The following is a 19,889-nucleotide window of genomic DNA, read 5'->3' on the forward strand; positions in this document are numbered from 1 at the left end:
CTGAAAAATGAAGGAATTTTCTTTATATATTCACAAATTCATTTCAAAATAAAATAAAGGTTTTAATTTATTTTTTAAAAAAATTCTTTCCAGTGTGAGTATTAATTTTTAAAATTATAAATTTTTTATAATTAATAAATAAATTAATAAATTTCTCCGATAATAATAATAATAAAAATTATTATTATTATTATTATTATTTATTGTGGTTGTGGCTGTGGGTGTGTGCCGCCGGTGGCAGGTAACAAATTGTACCTACTACACGTGACTTGACTGTATGGATTATGATATTTTCATCAAGGATAAATTATTATTTTCACGTTGTGTGTTTTATCAAAATAATTATTTAACTTATAATTTCACTCATAAATTTTTATTTTATAAAATTATATTTTTTAGTGATTATAAATAAAATATCAATCAATTTATTTTAACTTTGATAAAAATTAAATAATATAAATAATTAAAATTATTATATTAAATGATAAAAAGATTTATTATTAAATCTCTAAATATTATCATTATTAATAAATTAATCTTTATATTTTTAAAAATTTATTAAAATGTCTTTATTTTTTTTTTTACAAAATAATCTTTCCGTCTATTTTTTTGTTAAAAATAGATAAACAATGAGAGAAAAAATTTTTAAAATTCAAATTTACCATCAAATAAAACTTCTTATTTAATAATTGAATATTGCTATTATTAACAAATTAGTCCCTATATTTTCAGAAATCTATTAAAACGTTCTTATTCTTTCTCATATCCATTAAAACGTCATTATCGTTTCTTTTTATCAACAAAATAGTCCTCCTCCTCATCAAAAAACAAGAGAAAAAGAAGAAGATGAAGAAAAAGAAGAAGAAAATGATGATAATGAAGGAGAAGTAGAAGAAAAAGAAGAAAAAAAAGAAGAAGGAGAAGAAGAAGACGATGATAAAGAAGAAGAAAAAGAATTGCCTCCTCCGAAAAAAAAGAATAAAAAGAAAAATTGAAAAAGAATTAAAGAATAAGAAGAAGCAAAGAAAAAGAAGAGGAGGAGAAAGAATCGATGAGGAGAATAAGAAGGGAGTAATTTGATCTTTTGCTATATTTTTAACGACAGAAATAAATAAAAGGACTATTTTGTAGATGGAGAAAAAAAATAAAGATGTTTTAATAGATTTTTGAATGACTTATTATCTATTCATTAAATTGTAAATATTTTTAAATAATAATAATATATATATATATATAATTAAATTAATATATATTAAATAATATAATTAATGTTCGAGATTAAAACAACGTGACAAACATTGTCTTCAACAGGAAAAACAAAGGCTTTAATTTCAGAAAATACAAAATTTTGTTAATTGAATAAATAAAAAAATAGAAATTTAAAGTATTAATTTTAATAAAATATGTAAAACTTATAGAAATCTCCTTTCATTGATAAAAGTAAATAAAGTTGGCAGAGTCCATCATTTAAACTTGAAATCAAATTTAGATTAAAATTAATAAATTGAAATTAAATAATTTTAAATTAAATCAAATTAAAATCATTTACAGTATAACCACTGAATAACACTAGTGTCTAGTGGGCATGAAATTGGGAACTAATAATGAGAGAAAATGAAAAGGGACAATGGGTGTCAAGTTTGACGAGGTTAATGAACAGTACGCTTCCTGTCTTCTTCTCCTTGTCAATTTTGTTCTTTTACCCCTAATTATGCCTTGTCATCCACTAGATAAGATTTCATTCTGATAATTGATTTTTTTACAAGTGGGGTTTTAATACATTTCCAATTTCTCAACTATCCAAAGGTCAAATTTTCCCATAAGAATAATTAAGAAATAAAATAGATAGCCCAAGTATTGGCTATAAATGAACACCATCTCTGTGCTAGACACACGACACAACACACACCAGCCATGGCTAGAATCTTTTCTCTCCTTTTGATCTCTTGTATTTTGGTTGCTTCTTGCTTTGCTGCCATTGAAGCACAAAAGAGACCTCCTATAGTGAATGGTCTCTCATGGAATTTCTACAAAACTAGTTGCCCTAAAGTTGAATCCATCATAAAAAATGAACTCAAGAAAGTTTTCAAGAAGGATATTGGTCAAGCTGCTGGCGTTCTTCGTATACAGTTCCACGACTGCTTCGTTCAGGTAACTATCCTTTCATTCTTCTTCTCAATAGCCTAAATCTTCTTGATCCATCCTTCAGTAAGTAGATCGAACTAGTTCTTGATTTTTAGCAGTTGATTCTTCCCTTTGCCAGTTTCTAGTACGTACATGCATGGCTGTCCAATAATTGCTTTGTTTAATATGAGCTGTGAAGCATGATGCTTCCTCTTTTGTTAATTTTGCTGATTCTTTACCCAGTTTTGCTTTCCTTTTCTGGCCTGGCATGTTTTTTTAACAGAGGCTCTCTCTGCTTAAGCTTGCCTTTTGTTTAATGCTTTTGTTAATCTTTTAGATTTTTTAAAAAAAAAGACATCTTCGATCGTGATGTGCTAAGCATGACATGACTGTCTCATAATAAAAATCAAAATAATAATATGATTATATTTTAATAATTTAATATTTTAGATCTAAATACATAATTTCTCTGTGTTGCTTTAAAAAAAAAAAAACTCTGATCGTTGTTAACGTCTCAGGGATGCGATGGCTCGGTGCTGCTTGATGGATCAGCAGGCGGACCAAGCGAGAAATCTGAACTTCCGAACTTGACTTTGAGAAAAGAGGCATTTAAAATCATCAACGACCTCCGCGATGCTGTCCACAAGCAGTGTGGCCGTGTCGTTTCTTGCTCTGACATCGTCGCCATCGCCGCCCGTGACTCCGTTGTCTTGGTAAATTGTCCAGCTTTTGTTAATCTATCAGTCTTAAAGTCTAAAGTTGTTTTCCATCGTCTGATCGTTTCGTTTCTTTTGTGGGTTGCAGACCGGCGGTCCTGACTACGATGTCCCCTTAGGAAGGCGAGACGGTGTCGTATTTGCTCAAGTAAACCAAACTTTTATCGACCTGGTAGGACCTGATGCTAACACTACTACCATCCTCACCAAGCTTGCCCGGAAAAATCTTGACGCCACCGATGCGGTGGCCCTCTCAGGCGCCCACACCATCGGCATTGGCCACTGCACATCTTTCACTGACCGTCTTTATCCAACCCAAGATCCTACCTTGGACAAAACATTTGCCAACAATCTCAAGCGAACTTGTCCAAAAGTAGACACCACCAACACAACTTTCTTGGATCTTAGGTCTCCTAACAAATTTGACAATAAATACTTCGTTGATCTCATGAACCGTCAAGGTCTTTTTACCTCGGACCAAGATTTGTACGAGGATAGGAGAACAAGGGGCATTGTCACTAGCTTTGCTGTTAATGAATCATTGTTCTTTGAGAAATTTGTGCTTTCCATGATCAAGATGGGGCAACTGAACGTGTTGACAGGGAAACAAGGAGAAATTCGTGCCAATTGCTCTGCTAGGAATTCTAACAAAGAGTATTTGGCGTCCGTCGCAGAAGAGGAGAACATGGGATCATCTGCTGAAATGAGATAAAGAAGTGCATTACTGTAACGGGTAGCTGTTTTTTTTTTTGGTGCCGTGACTTGTTTTTGTACCAAACATGTTGTCTTCTTGTTAGTAAACCTGCTGTCTCTGTAACAATAAAGTATTGAATGACTAATTAATAATATTGGAGACCAAGAGCCATCGATCTTATTTTATCAAATGGTGAGATGGAATAGTGTAAATTTTTATTCGGTGATTAGAAGTATTCGATTTGAATTTTGGATATGGAACATTTTAAAATTTATCTAGGAAGGAGCGTTTGCTCTTTAATAATTCTATTAATATAAATTAATTAAATTAATAAATTTTGAATATGAAATGATATGTAAAAAAATAAAATTGTTGTTAGGTCTAATTTTTTATTTATATTTTAAGAATAAGGATGTCGTTATCCTCAACTTGCTACAATTTCTGGAAATTACTCATGTATCGAAAATCCTTGGACAGTCTATTGAAAGGGTTAATAATCAGTTTAGTCTTTATATTTATTGAGAAATTTTTTAATTTAATTTATTTTTAACTTTTTATCTAAATTAAATAAGGATTTTCAAAGTTAAAATTCTCTATTGGATTCGATTGTTAAAAAAAAAGACTTAGATTCATTTAGCACTATTCTCTATTATTTCCTTGCTAAAAACATTACATTTATTATTATTAAAAAATTATTATTTAGTTCTTTAATTTTTTAATTTTGAAAAATATATTAAAATATTTTTAATATTTTAAAAAGTCTAGCAATTAATCAAATTATTAATTTAATTGTTAAATGTGTTATTATTTAGTTTTTGTAATTTAAAAAAATTTATTAGTTAACTTTTTAATTTTGTAAAATTTTTTATATGGAAAATATTTTAAATTTTTTGAGCAATAATTAAGTTTAAAATTAATAAAAGGACTAATTAATAATTTTTTTAAAATTTTAAAAATATTTTAATTTATTTTTTAAAATTAACTAAATAGTAAATTTTATTATTATTATTATTATTTAGTTTCGGTAAAATTTATTAGTTATTTTTTTAATTTTAAAAAATATATTAAAATATTTTTAATATTTTAAAAAGTCTAATAATTAATTATATTATTAATTTAACTGTTGAATATATTATTATTTAATTTTTATGATTTAAAAATTTTATTGATTAATTTTTTAATTTTATAAAAAATCTACTAATTAATTTTTGGGAATATTTTAAATTTTTTTAATTATAATTAAATTAAAAATTAGTAAAAATACTAATTAATAGATTTTTTAAAAATTTAAAGATATTTTAATTTATTTTTAAAAAATCAACTAATCATTATCTTTATAATATAGGAATTAAAAAGTAAATTATTATTATTGTTATTATTATCAAAACTTACCCTGTTTAACGCGGTAACAGCTTCACCTCATCTGGGCCGCCATCCCCAAGCCACTGGGCCCTTCTTACCACGTGAAACCCTTTCTATCTTGTCCCTGATGAAATTAACATCTTTGTATTCCCAGGCCCCAACCCACCATACCATCGCCGCTGGCCCTCATGATTCCTCCCCAAATGAATCTTCCCAGCACCATCACATGGTCTGCTGCCACACTGGATCATGGTTCCGTAAATCACCACCCTCGTTGTTTTAGAGATAAAGTCCATTCTTCATCTTATTTAAAAAAGTTTTAGGGTTTAGCTTTTGAAAAATCTTACCGAATAAGTGTATCGAATATTTTACTTTTATAAATAAAGTATTTATTTAAATTATAAAATTATTAAATTTTATAAATAAAATATATATTTAAATTATTAAATTTTAATTTTATAAATAAAGTATATATTGATTTTAATTTTCCTTTTTTAGCACGATTTGAACTCAAAACCTTATAGATTTTTTTTAGGGGAAAAAATAATTTCACTTAAGATTATTTATATTAAAATTATTTAATTAGTTTTTTCAAAAAAAAATTTCTCATAATTATTTGTTTTTATATTTATTTTGATTTTAAATTTATTTTTGCTTTTTTTAATTAATAACTACTTTTTAAAAAAATTAATTTAATTTAATATTGAATATTAATATTTAATGGATTTATGATAGATATTAAGAAATTTTATTAAATAATTTTGTTAATTTTGAAAAAGAGAGTCCATTTTACTTTGTATTAATTTTTTAATAGTAAAAGATATGTAAAGTTTAGATTTTAAATATCATTAAAAATATTAATAATTAATAGTTTTTAAAAAAATCTTTTCAATTCGATAAAAATATTATTATTTATAAAAATAAATATTTATATTTAGTTTAAAAATATAAGGATGATAGAAAAAATAAATCAATTTGAATTTATTATTAATTTATTTAAAATAAAAAATCTCAATTGATTTATGTTATCTTAAAATTTATTTTAAGTAAAATAAATTATTTTATAAATTAAAATGAATTTAATTATTTTCTGATTATCCAAAAATAATGAACTTGGAAGGAAGACAACCATTTCCATTCCATTTGCAAAGTGAGAAAAAGAAAAGAAAAGATAAAAAAGTCTGAAAGTACAGCAAGTGTGATATAACTTGAAAGTTGAAACCAAGATTTTCTTTGCAGCTGGCCTAGTTCTCTACTGCATAGACTTGGAAATGTTCCCTTTGATTTAATTTTCTGAATTCTCTTGTAGAAGCAGACCTATTCACCTGATTTAATCTGTACATGCCATCATTATTGTACTTCTTGCTGATGGCTGTGTAGGCAGGTAATGGAGGCAGCCCTCTGGTTCTCGGCGACATTATTGTTTGCTTAGAAGATGGAACTGGTAAGGCCAACAATGGTGGGCTTTCTGCTTGGCGATGGCGAGGCGGCTTTGTTCCAGATGAGCTGCTGCTAGTACTGCTGCCAGGCTCCTGGATTTGCACCCTCTTTGGCTCCTGAAATAATGTATATTCAGCGACCTCACAGCTTCATTACAAGTTGAACTCTTTAATTTAGAGCCTTTTTTAGCATTGTTGTTAGAGCCGTTGCTATAAAAAAACTTCAAACTCAATGCCAAACAGGCTCGCAAAGATGAAGAATTAGTCTACCTGTTTAGTCTCATTAGAATCTTCATTTGGTCTTTCAGCTAGTAGATCTTTTCTTCTCTGCTCACGATATGTTCGAGACCTTCGTTTCATCTTAGAATTCTTATGCCTACAAGGGATGATCAGGAATATTTAGTTGTTCAAAAAATGAAAAAACTGCATTTAATCTTCAATACAATCTACTACAGCTACTCTGACTATTGAGCTACAAGATCAATGGTGAAAGGAGATGAATTTGATATTGTACTTCACTTCTTTTAGGTTGCTAATCGTCCTGAAAACTTACTTTCTCAGTTCACTAGCTTCAGCAAGATCATCTTCCTCTCGCCAAATTACAGGCAGGCCTGATAGTTCGCAGGCCAAAGGGCTTGTGTAAAAGAACTGTATAGAAGACATATGAATGTGTTCAGCCTGTGTATTCAGAGAAGGGAATCCTGAAGCAGAATGGAATGAGTCTTCTACTCAACTACTTACTTCATTCTGGAGAGCCGAAGACGCAGAGCCACGGTATGCAGGATCTAGAGCAAGAAGAGTGCTTAATAGACCCAAAGATGATTCAGGGAACTCCCCGAAAGCTTCAAAAAGACTGGGTTTGTAAGACTTTGGAGGCCGGAAAGTTGTAGACAGCTTTAGCTTTCTCCAATAATCTTCAGAAGGAGTGCCACATAGCTTAAAAATCCTATGTAGCTGCTCAACCTAAATGTGTTTGTCTGACATTAGATTCAGCAGTATTATATTACTGATTAATTTCCATTTTCCAACCAAACAAGAATTGTTACCTCAGTTCTTCCAGGCAAGATAGGCCTGCCAGCAAACATTTCTGCCAAGAGGCAACCAGCACTCCAAAGATCAATACCGACTCCATAATCAGTGGAACCCAGCAGCAGCTCAGGAGCTCTATACCAAAGTGTCACAACTCTGCTTGTGAGAGGACGTTTGTGTTGAGGAGAATAAAAATTTGCAAGCCCAAAATCAGCAATCTTTAGCATCCCACTTTTATCAACAAGTAAATTAGATCCTTTAATGTCTCTGTGCAGAATTCCTCTTTCGTGGCAGTGCTGAAGACCTGAAAGCAGCTGATGCATATAACACTTGACCTGCACTGGTAGAGAAGATTAGCTTCCAAGCCAAGAAGAGACAACCACTTAATGACAAGGGTCAATTTTCTACCTGTGGTTCAGTGAGCCTCCCTTCAGGATTGGTGATAATCGAAGCTAAATCTGACTGCATGAAATCGAAAACTAGATAAAGACTGTACTGCATTCTGGATGTGGCAAGTCCTTCAAGCTTTACCACATTGGGATGATCTAACTTCTGTAGAATCATTATCTCTCTAGCCATAAATTTCACACTCTCAGGCTCTGATGTTTCGAAACGAACCTTCTTCAAAGCTACAATTTTTCCTGTGTCCCTGTCTCGAGCTTTATACACATTGCTGTAAGTTCCCTGACCTACCTATATAGACAAGCAAAAGAGAGATTTATTTATATTCTATAGCAGCTTACAAATCTGATCTACCAATCAAACCTTAATAGAAATCAATGTTGAGAAGAAACTCACCTTATCAACCTTATCATAATTTTCAGCACTTTTTGGAACTAAACCAGCCAGAACTTTTTTGGGAACATTATCAGTGAGCCACTTAGGCCACCCATCAACCAGCTCCTCCCCATCAATAAGCAAAGCTCTCTGGGAATCCTTTCTACTCTTACCATCAATGTCTTCTTTATCTCTGCTTCTGTCGCTCAATTTCTTGTCTCCTCCGCTGCCTCCTCCGCTGCTACTACTACCAAAGCCACCAGTGTAGTTCTTGGGCGGTGGGTCTGTATTATTCAGCCTACCAGATAGTCTCTGCCCAGTGGACCTCCGATGACCAGCATACTCGTTTTTTCCCATGTACCCATTTTCCATTTTCAGCTTCTCTAAACCTGTCGACGGTGAATTTGTTGAAAGCTTGCCCTGTGCACAGCCCATCGCTTATCTGGGTCTAGTCCAGTTTTGGAATGTTACCGATCACTTGCGTGTCTTTAATCAATAACATGGCAAACAATGGACAGAGTCACAGAGACAATATCATAGAGAAAAGACAGTAAGACACATGGTGAAGTTTCAGCGATAGAGAGAGAGATAGAGAGTAAAGAAAATGATTGTAAAAGGAAGCGACAAAAGAAAGTGCCGGCCGCAGCCGGCCTTTTCTTTTTGGAGGATTACTGTGTTAGAAGAAAAAGCAGGGTCTTTTCAGCTGTATATTCCATGAGATCTTTGAAATCTTCCTCCTTGTTATCTCCGCTAGAAAAGATAATTCAAGAAATTGAATGTATGAAGTCACAAAATCATTTGATCATCAGCAATCAATTCTTTAATCTTTTGATTATGCTTTGTTCCGGCGAGAAACTGATTTTATAATTTTTTTTTCTTTGTAAAATTTTGGAAGAGGCAGAGCAGACCAATTGGGATGTCGCCACGTGGGGGACTGAAAATGCATTGAGTGGATGAAGTGGATTAGTGATCTATCGGGCTGCCAGAATCTTGCCATGCCTTCAAATGGGTATGCTCTTGTCTATGCTGACAGATATTGTTGTGTTCCATATAATTCCTGACACAAAAATGACTCTATTGCATCTTTTCTCCCTGTTTTCACTCTGTTTCTAAAATAAGTAATGAACCTTTAGTTAGGCAGGTTCATGTTAATTTTATGTTAGATTTCGATTTCTTTCAGTAGTTTTGCCATGATGGCTGTGTAATGTATCTTGTTTTAAGATCAACACCCATGATTTAGTTGTATTCTTATGCATTTAAGTTCACTGTATCAATAACACTGAAAAACCTTTCATCTATTATCGCACCATCAGCAAGATGATCCATCACAAGTTGAAGATTCTATATCCGTGGGAAATGGCCGTCGAATGTGTCGATCAGATAGCTGATGTTGAAGCTCCATGGAAGGGCTTGAGGTGAGGATGTTATATTTGCAGAAAGGAATGTATATAGTGTATGGCTTGTTTCTGGTCAATCTTGGATATTCTATGTGCAAGTGAATGAGATGATGATTTATTAGTTGTAGGCCTGTAGTTTGCTACTCATAACTAGATGTATAATCTGAGAGGTTCTCTGTTCGCCTTTTTTAGCGACAGATTACACCATTCTAAACTAATGTCTTCCTTTTTATCTTCATAGAACACTAGTTGAATCGACTAATGCTACGATATCAGCTAATCAAAATGAAAAACTTGTATTCTTGCGAAGCAAGGGAACATCAATGGTTCAGTTTATGATAATCCATCAAGAAAGCATGTTGTTGTAGAATACAGGTTATGATACAGCAATTACAGAAATTGAAAATGTATTTATGGGTTTGAAGATCAAGAAGGCAATTACAGAAGTCAAAAAGTATACAGCCACCGAGGATGATGATTCCAATCATTCTAGATCAACTATCCCGAAATTGGAGAGAAGAATCTTTACTTGATCAACAAAGTCTGAGCCTGTAGCGTACTCTGTTAGCATCCCAACAGCAAAACCAAACATTGCCCATCTGTTCAACCATAAACAGTAAAAATCAAATCAGTATGCCTTATTATGATCATCAAATTATAGCTCAACATAATCTAAAAGAATTTTCAGTGTAATTACTCGCTGAGATGAAATTTTTTCATTGAGTTACATAATTTTCATATGTTTCGTATATTTTCAGTATTTCATAATGAGTACAACTTTCATATATTTTGTATTTTGTTATTCACTTTATATATTTCATAGCAATCGTTATATATATATATATCATATTGCATAATTCATGTCAGATTCCTATCCATCCAGTCCAACACAGAAACATTCAATTATTATATTTCAAAGGAACAAATATATAAGCTGGAGTGCATTTCCTTTTCTACCAAGAGATAGAGTTCATTTTTGCCAGTAACTGAGCATTCACTACTGGTCTGCACAAGCCTCAGGCATTTTATTTGATGTTCCTGGATCCATCTTCGCTTTTCTAAGGCATAATGAAAGTGAATCTAATATTTTGAATCAACAATCCCAATAATGGATTTAACTTTAAGCTATGTAGGAGATCCATTTGTGATGAAACAATGCAGAAAGACAATGCAACTTGAATAATAATAATAATAATTTATGCCAGGACAGGGAAGTCATGAATTGTTCAGCTATTAGAAAGAACATGTTGAGGTTAGTTTCAATTTCTACTATGGAATCCATAGCTGTTCATTCAAGCATAAAGCTTTATCTATTACTGAAATATTTCCTGGTCCAAGCACAGATAATTGCAAGTAAATGACCAATCAAATTCATTCTCTTTTGAGTTTTGACCCTTAAATGAGCTCCAACTTAAAAAGTTAGAATCCTTAAAACTATATTCCTTATGGAAGACCAAATCAGGAAACCCTATTCAGCTATCCTTTCAGAAAGTAATGCATTTTTTTTAGCCCAAAGCTCTAAAATACTAGTGGGTTTCGACCACTATTGCTATACTTCTAGGATTTGCTAATAGGAAAGGCCCTAACAGCTCCCTAACAGGAATAAAGTCTAGAAAAAAGAACATCAATAGAATGACATTGTAGCAAGACAAAAGAGCAAACAGTTGCCGTGCATAAGGTGTAAAACTGTCCAAAATCCAAGGCCTCCCCAAAGAAGAGAGGGAGAGAAGTGAGGTAAGGGTTGAGAGCCACCTGCCACTAATTACATTGATATTGAGTGAAGACTGGAGAAGGGTCATTGAAAGCAATGTCTAAAATTGGTAGAGAAAATCTTTTTGAGTTCATGAATAAGTAAAACTTCTCAGGATTCTCATTAGGGCTAAGAATTTTGGTTGAACATAGGTGGGTTTCCATGTTAAGGCAGAGCTCATGTTAATTGGCTTTTCTCTCCTTCTATTTTGTGAATCACACTATATATAAGAAGCCATTCAATTTCAACAATTAAACAAGAGCAAAAAAAAATCTACAATAAAGCTTAACTTAGCAAAATCAAACCAAGTAATCCACATAAACCCAGATAACCAAACTTGACATTGGAAACTCTCCAATAATTTCAGCGTGTCCATGAAGTATTACCTTCCATTGGCAATCTCATTCTTGCCAAGGAACCCAAAGAAAGGGCCTTGATCAGTCTCCTCAAGCTTCTTTTGCTTAAAATAATCCTGAAGCTCCTTAGCCTTTTGCCTCTGAAACTCTAAAGTGATAACATTCTTGTCCCCCACAGCCACCTGAGCAACCGGCTTAGGTGGTGGAGCAACCGGAGAAGATGGTGGAGAAGGAGGGACAGGCTTCAAAGGAGGTGAAGGAGCTGGTGGAGAGGGTTCTCTAAGAGGAGGAGCAACAGGTCTCCTTATAGGTCCTTCAGCTTGAGAGCTCCTGATGGTGAAAGAATAAGGCTTTGTTGCTGTCGAAAATCTAAAACAAGAGGAGGTGGAGGTTGTTGATGAAGATGAACACGGAGGAGATGAGCAAGACGATGATGAGTTTGGGATTCTGATGCAAGGTATTGAGGATGCCACTGACATCTTCCCAGTTCTTTCCTTTGTCTTTCCAATTTCCAGTCTTTCTAAAATCCCTGTTGGATTTTTCTCGGCTTCGGCTTTCAGGGGGGTTTTGGGTATGTTGGTGTTATCAGAATCAGAAGGTGGGTGTGTGGATAAGGTGTGGCCAAGTCTCTAATGGCGATGATGGTCCAAGTTAGATTGTCTACGGAGGAGAGATGATTTTGGCGCCTCACGGCTTCTCACTGCGCGTGAAGTTTAAACAATACAATTCGTCAAATTGCTTTTTTCCAATTAAACCAAACCTGAATTTGTAAAAAAAAAAAATTAAAAAATTTAAAAAAATTTAAAAATTAAACAATACAATTCGTCAAATTGCTTTTTTCCAATTAAACCAAACCTAGCCCAGAATCTCTAAATTGGAGCTCCATCTACCATTCACTTCTCTAGAGAGATTGTCCTGCCCTTACATCACTGGTCAAGCTAGATTGAGAATAGGTAAGAAGAATTGGAGGTTTGAAATGGTCGCCATTTTAGAAGCTTAACCCAGAAAAGATTAAAAAAAAAACACACACTAAATCTCAAGGCCCAACCACATCTTTAGTAATAGAAAGAGTGGAGGAGCGTGATAGATCAACTAAAGAAACGACATAAATATTGATTAAAGAACTCTTTAACGTCAATTAAAATAAAATATAAATATTGGCAAAAAAAACTTTTTAATATTTAACTCGTGATTTTTATTTTTTTTGAAATGAAAAATGAGAATTGAAAGAGTAAAACTTGAGATCTCTTAGATTTACTTAAATGCACTTACCACCAGGCTAAACATGTAAGTGTTAACTCGTACCTTTTAAAATTATTATCATATTAAGAATAATGATATACTAGGTTAGATTGAGAAATTAAGATTATAAACTCCAAGTTCTTTAAAATCTATAAAATACCTTACCTTAATCTAAACCCTTCAAGGGTTTGAATACCAGGAGTTTTCAATATGAAAAAAATAACTAAAGAATCTTACATCAATATAACTATTTATATATAAAAGATATGAATTTTGTACAAATCATATATTGTAAATAGAGATCAGCATTCAATCAGTTTGATTTTGACAGAAATTAATTTAAATTGAACTAATCTAATTCGGTTTGATTTCATTTAATTGGTTGAATTTTTAGTGAATTTTTTTATTTTTTACACCTTATTTTTAAAATTTTAAAATTCAATTAAAATATTTTAACTTTAATTATGACCTAATCTCTTATATTATAAAAAAATATATCGTAGCCGACTAATCAATTTAGTTCGATTTTATCAATTTTTTTTTAATTAAAATCGAACTAAATCAAAATAACCTTAATTTCTGAAAATAAAAATTAAATCAAAATAAAAATATAAAAAATTAAATTAAAATTTTAAATTAATTCGATTCGATATTTTTAATTTAAAATGAATACCGCTCACAAATAATACTTGACCTCTATTCTATTTCTACTAAACAATTTAGGATTAAGATAGATTCCATAATAAATTCTAATCTAAGAAGAACTCAAACAGCAGTAAATATAAAACGAGACTGATAGTTTTCCTATTTTGCAGATCTATATTAGCAGAAAGTGAAGGACAATATCAAATATATTATTCTAAAATTAAATGGTTAATTTGCTTTCGGGGTATTTGTCAGTATTTATTATTTTTTTAATAGAATAAAAAATTAGTCGTTTAATTTTTAAATTGGATAACTAATTTGAGTTCCATTCCTTAGAACAATAATATATTATTGAACCAGACCGAACCGCAAGTTTTGGTCTAGATCAAGATTCGGAGAGACCAAGCCAATCCCTTAAAGATCCTGATTTCTAGCTGATTCAGCACCCACGAGCCAATCAACAACCCAAAGCCTGGATAGCCTCGATTACAAATCAGTCCCTGGTTGGATTGCCTCACGCTCAAGCCTATTTGTTAGAGATTAATATTAGCAAAAGATTCTACCAAAATAATAATTGTAAATCTACTTGACAATAAATCATCCAAACATTATTTTTTAGGATGAAGAAATTTGACTCCACACCTGTTGAAATGAGTCAAGTTTTTACCGAATTTTGAATAATTTAATTAATTTACGATTTGAATAAATTTTATATTAAAAATAACAAATTTAAAAATTAAAAAATTTTAATTAATAGATTACAAGCCAGCTCATAAATCTTTTTTAAAAATAAGCTATTGAATCTTAATAAATATCTACAAATTCAAAGTTTAACTTGTTTAATAAATAAATTAAAATATTAAACTCAAAATCATTTCATTTAGAAAATGAATAAATAAATGAGCCTAAAATTTAAATTTAATTTTAATTTATTTAAAAAATAATCAAATTAAACCGAATTTTTATAGCTCACTGAGTAACTTGATTTATTTACAACAGCAACTCCCCCACCTTTTGACCTTAGGATCCTATCTAAGGCATCGGTTGAGAAATTAAAATCAATGTTCAACCAAATAAGCACAACTTTTTTTTCTTTCTTTTTTTGATGTTAAAATAAGACAAAAAACTAGGAATTGCATCAACTACCAATGATAAGACAAAATTAATACAACACGTTGATTAAGATTAGAAAAGGGGGGAAAAAGAAAAAAAAAGCAATACAATCACAAATAAGAAAATAATTTAACAAAGCAAAGGGAAGGTCAGAGTAACAAAATTGAAATACTCATCAATTAATTATAGACACAAATGATCAGTCCAACAGGGATGGCAGGCCAGGCATAGAGCTCCATGGCATGGTTGCGATGTCCTTTCGACTCAATTTACTTGCTTTTTTTAGCTTCACCAAGAAATCAGTTGATGCATGTAGAAAGTAGATGACCTCTGTTAGTAGCAATTTGCTTGTTGCATCATCTCTTGCAAGGAAAAATTGAGCCCATATAATGTTCTAGTAAAATGGACCATCACATAATCACACACGAACAAGTTCTTTCATTTCCATTCTCAAATTCGTCCTCTGAACCAGCGGTTTCACTGCCAAGGGACCAAGCAGCCATTTCAGCAACATTGTAGGTTATTAATATGACATAAAATTCTAACCAAAAGTTTCTTCTAACAAGATTTTGAAAAGAAAATGAATACGAGGGATTTTGAATAAAAGAAAGCTAGATTTCTGCATAAGAAATGCATGCTACGCCACAATTGCCAGATGCACGTAGGACAAGAACGTTTACATGTGAACAGTTCATATTTCACAATTTGCAGAGAAAATTTTATTTCATATTTGCTTTCTAAGTGGAATTGGTAATTATAGATGTCTGATGCTGGTCATCAGCATCTCATGCTAAATCCATCAGTATGTACTTGAATTTTATTTCACTACTGCTAATCGAAATCATTTCCTGGATAAATCCACTGCAGAATACACTAAGAATCCCGATTAGAAACCAGATTAAAAAAAAAAAACAAAAAATTGTACGATCACAGAAACTTAACAGACCAGTAAAACATTCTCAACCATGTACTGTGTTCCTAATTCACCTTAAGGAGTGAAAATCAAAAGAATAGAACTAAAACTGAAAAATACTCCTGAAAGCACCTAACCAAATGAACATAAAAATAATAACACGAAACAAGACAAAGCCACTTGCAGCAATTTATGCACCTTTATACATATTTCAATGGGCAGCTGTGCAATAAGAAAACAAACAAAAACTTGTTTGCCATTTTGTTGTTGCTGGTAATCACATCAATCTCCCCAAAATATTTACTATTACTAATTTATAATACATTCAGTCTATGTTACTTGACCCTTAAGTTTTGAATTTCTGTTCTAAGCTTTAATTATCCATTCAAAGGATGAAAAGATAACTGTTCACAATCCATATATATAAAGAATCTTCAAATGATAACAGCAGAAATGAAAATACTAAAACATTTTCTGAAGGATTAGCAAAAATACTGCAACAGACATCAAAGAGCTGACTGATTTCTCAATACTGAATGTAAAATGACCTCCGCTCAGCAAAAACTGTGGTCTCTTCTGTTAGCAAATCAGCGTGTGAATTTAAAAAATCAGGAAATATGACCCTGGCGAGGGCCGGCTGGAGGGGGGAAGGAGGGAGAAGTAAAAATAAATAAAATAAAACATAAACCAAATAAACCCAAGCATAGTCAACACTATAGTTATAGAAAGTAAATATTTCATATACAACCCAGACACCATAAAGTCATGAAAATAGTCCATGCATGCATCTTAACAATTTAATGAATATACACAAATACATTGAACAACTTCTATGCTGAAGACATTCTCAGTATTCTTGATCCAATTTTGTTTCAAATTTAGGATGCAAGACCTCTGACATTATAATTTGCGTTTACATTACATGTAATCTGACAGTTTTACCACAATTTCAAGACCCCAATCCCATCCCAAATCTTCACTGTCATGTAAAGGCTGTTACAGCCATTACCAGAACTTTTTTTTCCCTTTAAATAACAGGTTCAGTAATGAGGGGCTAAAAAACCTGTAAATGACATATCAGCCATTGTTTAGAACCATGTGAGACTTAAGATTGTATTAATATCATTAGATATGTCTAAGTCCTCAAGTAGCATCTAAAAGTACCAATTTCTTGTTCCCAGTTGAACAAGGATGAAGTCACTAAGACTTTCTGAGAAAAAAGTCATTTGAACATAGCGGAAACTAATAACAGGACGCAAATTCTTATGCAGATGTACATCCAGAAATTAGGAAAGCATAGTCGTATTACTATGTTTACATATATAACTTGAGCTCGTGACTCATGCACAATAATGCACAACTAAAAGAGACACCAAAGCAACTCTCCTTCATATACTAGAAATATGAACTAAATATAAATGCACTATATATAACAATTCAATTTGGACCACAAGGTTTCCATACCTTGGCTCAAATTCCCTGATTTCAGCAAGCTCACTCCCGCAAACATCTGTCCACTGCACTTTCCTCCTTTCTGTAAGACCAGAGACATCACTGCTTTTGTCACCCAATGCATCGTGTTGATTGGCATCCTCAACAGGAACTGGAATGCTATTTGATGGCTTCTTCAAGCTACTCTTAAGATTAACTCTTCTTGTAATATTATCACCTTGAACTTCATTTGGATGGTTTTTGCCCTTGTCAGTAACAAGAGACTCTGGCAAGACATCCTGCTGTTGGGCAGGACCTACTTTGAGATGTGATGGGGAATCAAGACCTGCGGAAGCGCGACCGAAGCAAACAAGGGAAGCGCACCCGCGGGAAAACCGGTTCTTCAAGGAAGCCAGCTGGAGGTTAGGGTCTGGTTCGTTATCCACCAACTGGTACTGATTCCACGGTGAAACTCTCATGGGTTTATCTTCGTGCTTCTGACCCAAGAGAAGAAGGGTCAGGCCCTTGCTATACCCAGAAGCTGAAGCAGAGAAGAACCCTCCTCCTTCCACTGCCAATAACATCAGTTCTAATCATCTGGGCACAAAATATACTTTCAGTGTAGCTTCCCTTGCCCTTCTGCAGTAACAAAGATACCAGCCCTTCAGACACCCATATCTCAGAGTCGGACAGCCTACGAGACTGCAAAAAGACGTGAAAAAGAAATGCAATATCAAGAGAGAGAGAGAGATTGATAATGGCAAAGAAAAAATCCGACTTCTGCAGTTCGCAAGGGCTGCTATGAACAAGTTTTGGCTATTGAACTTGAGATGGCGGGTGATGTGCCACGAATAATTATAAATATACACCCCACCAACCATCTCACTAGCTGAAACATCAAACCACAAAAAAATAAAAGAATGAAACAAGAAGACTAAGGGGAAATTTTATTTTATTTTTTTTAAAAGGTGGCAATAAAAATTGCACTAAATTCAATTAGTCAGAGAACCAATCTGCCGCAGGTTTAAGAGTACTTCAAATCTACTTCAAGTCATATCAGACATGGTCAACAAAATTTTTGACCAGGAAAAATTGGCAGGGATTGACAAATGATAATTGATCATGGAAAGCGTCAAACAATTAAATATATGCATCCCAAAGCTCACAAACATGCAACATAACTTAACATGATTATCAAAACATGATACAGAAACAGAAAATCGGAAGAAGAATCACAATCTGTGGAAGAACTACACACCATCTTTTACCATTAATTACCTTCAAATATACTTGAAAAAACTTAACAATAATGGCAGAACCAGACGCTTTCGACAGCTGATCCAAATGCAATAAAAACAAATATTGAAACAAATAAAACGTCTTCAATAGTTTCGAGATAAACAGAGAATTCCTCTAAATCACAAAAAATTTTAAGTATAAATCCTCATTTCGCAAGGGAAAAAGGAAAGTAAAGATCTGTTTATTCGAAATAGTAACAATTAGCCAACATGCACCGCTTCACTTCACATAATCCTCACACCCCTGTTTGGCCACATAGAAAACAAATCAAAAAAGGGGGGAAAAAAAAAAGCAAAAATCCTTTTGAACTATTTTTCTCACTGCCACTGAAAAAAACTGATAACATAAGATTTTCTCGGGAAAGTAAGAGAAAATCAAATACCTGAAAAGGACGACACAGATCTGAGATAGAGATTCTCAGAGACTAAATCGGCGGCGCCGGCATGTCGGCTCGAATAAATCGGCGATAAATTGGAGAGAGGAAAAACAAACTGAACGAGAATAATTATTTTAAAAAAAATGGAAAACAGAAAACACGGGAAAATTTCAAAAAGATTGGGATTATTTCTGGTTCGAATTATTTAAAGCAAGATAGGGATAGTGACTCCATGGCGCATGATAGCGATGGCCCCCTTTTTATATTATTATGTTTTTATTTTTTTTAAAAAAAATTTTAAAGTAAATTTTGCTTTTTTTTTTGTCTTTGATAAATAATTTTGCTTCTCATTCACTAATCACTTTTTGTGAAAGTAATTATAAAAGCAAAAGTTTGCTTTTGTTGGCTTGCCTATCATATCGTTAATTCCACTCTTTTTTAATTAATTAATTTAATATTATTATACATATATCTCTCTAAATTTTTAATATTATTAATTATAATTTTTATATCAATAAATTATTTAAAATTGTAATAAACAATACATAAATTAAAAATATTATAAATAATAATTAAACTAATTATAATACTCATTATTAAACTATAAAAATTATAAATATAATTAATTATTATATATATTATATGATAAATTATTATTTTCATATTTACCTCATTAACATAATATATTTATCTCATTAATATAATAAAAATATATCTTTTATTAGTTATTTCAAGAAAATAATTTATTCTTTATTGCTTGATTGCAATAGTGAAAAATATATATACAATGCATTGATTCTTCCCCAATCTGTCTTCAGCTTCTTACTCCTGTGCGAAGAAAATGTGACTTTTTTCTTCATTCTCCTGGGTTGCTGTGTAAAGCACCCATATAATTTCTACAAAGCACAGCACCAGAATTTTCAAGTAGAATCTGAATCTTTGAAAGGCAAATATAAATGATATCTGATGATCGTCGGGCCTCATTATTTTTGGGTAAGATCGGACCAAAAAATAGTACTGGCTCAAAATCCTTAGAGCCTTCCTCGATCGCCCGGTTCAATATCTTAAGTCTCGACCCAGGTGTGCGGGGCAGGCTGGGTCGGTCGTGAGCCCAAGTCCGATGAGAAGAAATTCGGTCCGGTGATGTGACATGGTGAAGGATAGCAAGTTCAGTCACTTCGCAGTTCTGCCCGCATGTGCGCCGGGGGAATTAAATGGCCACCTAA

General features: G+C 32.3%; 4 protein-coding genes across 5 annotated transcripts; 1 reads left to right on the top strand and 3 right to left on the bottom strand.

The window, feature by feature from the left end:
* Positions 1-1,849: 1,849 nt before the first annotated feature.
* Positions 1,850-3,719, top strand: LOC110609686 (peroxidase 12). Its single transcript, XM_021749453.2, has 3 exons — positions 1,850-2,151; positions 2,643-2,837; positions 2,929-3,719. Exons 1-3 carry the CDS (start codon positions 1,915-1,917, stop codon positions 3,550-3,552), a joined length of 1,056 nt encoding a protein of 351 aa, XP_021605145.1. The 5' UTR covers positions 1,850-1,914; the 3' UTR covers positions 3,553-3,719.
* A 2,236-nt stretch (positions 3,720-5,955) lies between these two features.
* Positions 5,956-9,219, bottom strand: LOC110608199 (probable serine/threonine-protein kinase At1g54610). 2 transcript variants are annotated; one of them, XM_043954320.1, is made up of 9 exons: positions 9,050-9,219; positions 8,814-8,891; positions 8,163-8,627; positions 7,773-8,057; positions 7,382-7,699; positions 7,077-7,298; positions 6,889-6,983; positions 6,606-6,711; positions 5,956-6,452 (listed from the first exon to the last, which is right to left on the bottom strand). In XM_043954320.1, exons 3-9 carry the CDS (start codon positions 8,574-8,576, stop codon positions 6,141-6,143), a joined length of 1,752 nt encoding a protein of 583 aa, XP_043810255.1. In that variant the 5' UTR covers positions 8,577-8,627; positions 8,814-8,891; positions 9,050-9,219; the 3' UTR covers positions 5,956-6,140. The 2 variants fall into 2 exon arrangements, with proteins under 2 accessions (XP_043810255.1, XP_021603109.1); XM_021747417.2 differs by lacking the exon at positions 9,050-9,219 and having other exon boundaries at positions 8,814-9,039.
* Positions 9,220-9,815: 596 nt separating this feature from the next.
* Positions 9,816-12,335, bottom strand: LOC110608221 (light-harvesting complex-like protein OHP2, chloroplastic). The gene is made up of 2 exons (XM_021747435.2): positions 11,675-12,335; positions 9,816-10,137 (listed from the first exon to the last, which is right to left on the bottom strand). Exons 1-2 carry the CDS (start codon positions 12,121-12,123, stop codon positions 10,023-10,025), a joined length of 564 nt encoding a protein of 187 aa, XP_021603127.1. The 5' UTR covers positions 12,124-12,335; the 3' UTR covers positions 9,816-10,022.
* Positions 12,336-14,683: 2,348 nt separating this feature from the next.
* Positions 14,684-18,843, bottom strand: LOC110608210. The gene is made up of 3 exons (XM_043954321.1): positions 18,670-18,843; positions 17,022-17,690; positions 14,684-15,124 (listed from the first exon to the last, which is right to left on the bottom strand). The coding sequence occupies exons 2-3, from the start codon at positions 17,570-17,572 to the stop codon at positions 15,055-15,057; spliced, it is 621 nt and encodes a 206-aa protein (XP_043810256.1). The 5' UTR covers positions 17,573-17,690; positions 18,670-18,843; the 3' UTR covers positions 14,684-15,054.
* Positions 18,844-19,889: the final 1,046 nt, after the last annotated feature.

Source organism: Manihot esculenta, chromosome 2 (assembly GCF_001659605.2).
Source record: "Manihot esculenta cultivar AM560-2 chromosome 2, M.esculenta_v8, whole genome shotgun sequence".
Classification (NCBI taxonomy): domain Eukaryota; kingdom Viridiplantae; phylum Streptophyta; class Magnoliopsida; order Malpighiales; family Euphorbiaceae; genus Manihot; species Manihot esculenta.

Bases quoted from the DNA above. Each gene is read 5' to 3' on its own strand.
- LOC110608199 (XM_043954320.1), bottom strand. From the start codon at position 8,576: ATGGGCTGTGCACAGGGCAAGCTTTCAACAAATTCACCGTCGACAGGT. The intron at 8,058-8,162 runs GTGAGTTTCTTC...TTGTCTATATAG, and splicing joins ATTATGATAAGGTTGATAAG to GTAGGTCAGGGAACTTACAG. The intron at 6,453-6,605 runs GTAGACTAATTC...ACATTATTTCAG, and splicing joins ATTCTAATGAGACTAAACAG to GAGCCAAAGAGGGTGCAAAT.
- LOC110609686 (XM_021749453.2), top strand. From the start codon at position 1,915: ATGGCTAGAATCTTTTCTCTCCTTTTGATCTCTTGTATTTTGGTTGCT. The intron at 2,152-2,642 runs GTAACTATCCTT...TTAACGTCTCAG, and splicing joins TCCACGACTGCTTCGTTCAG to GGATGCGATGGCTCGGTGCT. The intron at 2,838-2,928 runs GTAAATTGTCCA...TGTGGGTTGCAG, and splicing joins CCCGTGACTCCGTTGTCTTG to ACCGGCGGTCCTGACTACGA.
- LOC110608221 (XM_021747435.2), bottom strand. From the start codon at position 12,123: ATGTCAGTGGCATCCTCAATACCTTGCATCAGAATCCCAAACTCATCA. The intron at 10,138-11,674 runs GTAATACTTCAT...ATGGTTGAACAG, and splicing joins AATGAGATTGCCAATGGAAG to ATGGGCAATGTTTGGTTTTG.
- LOC110608210 (XM_043954321.1), bottom strand. From the start codon at position 17,572: ATGTTATTGGCAGTGGAAGGAGGAGGGTTCTTCTCTGCTTCAGCTTCT. The intron at 15,125-17,021 runs GTATGGAAACCT...GTCCCTTGGCAG, and splicing joins ATCAGGGAATTTGAGCCAAG to TGAAACCGCTGGTTCAGAGG.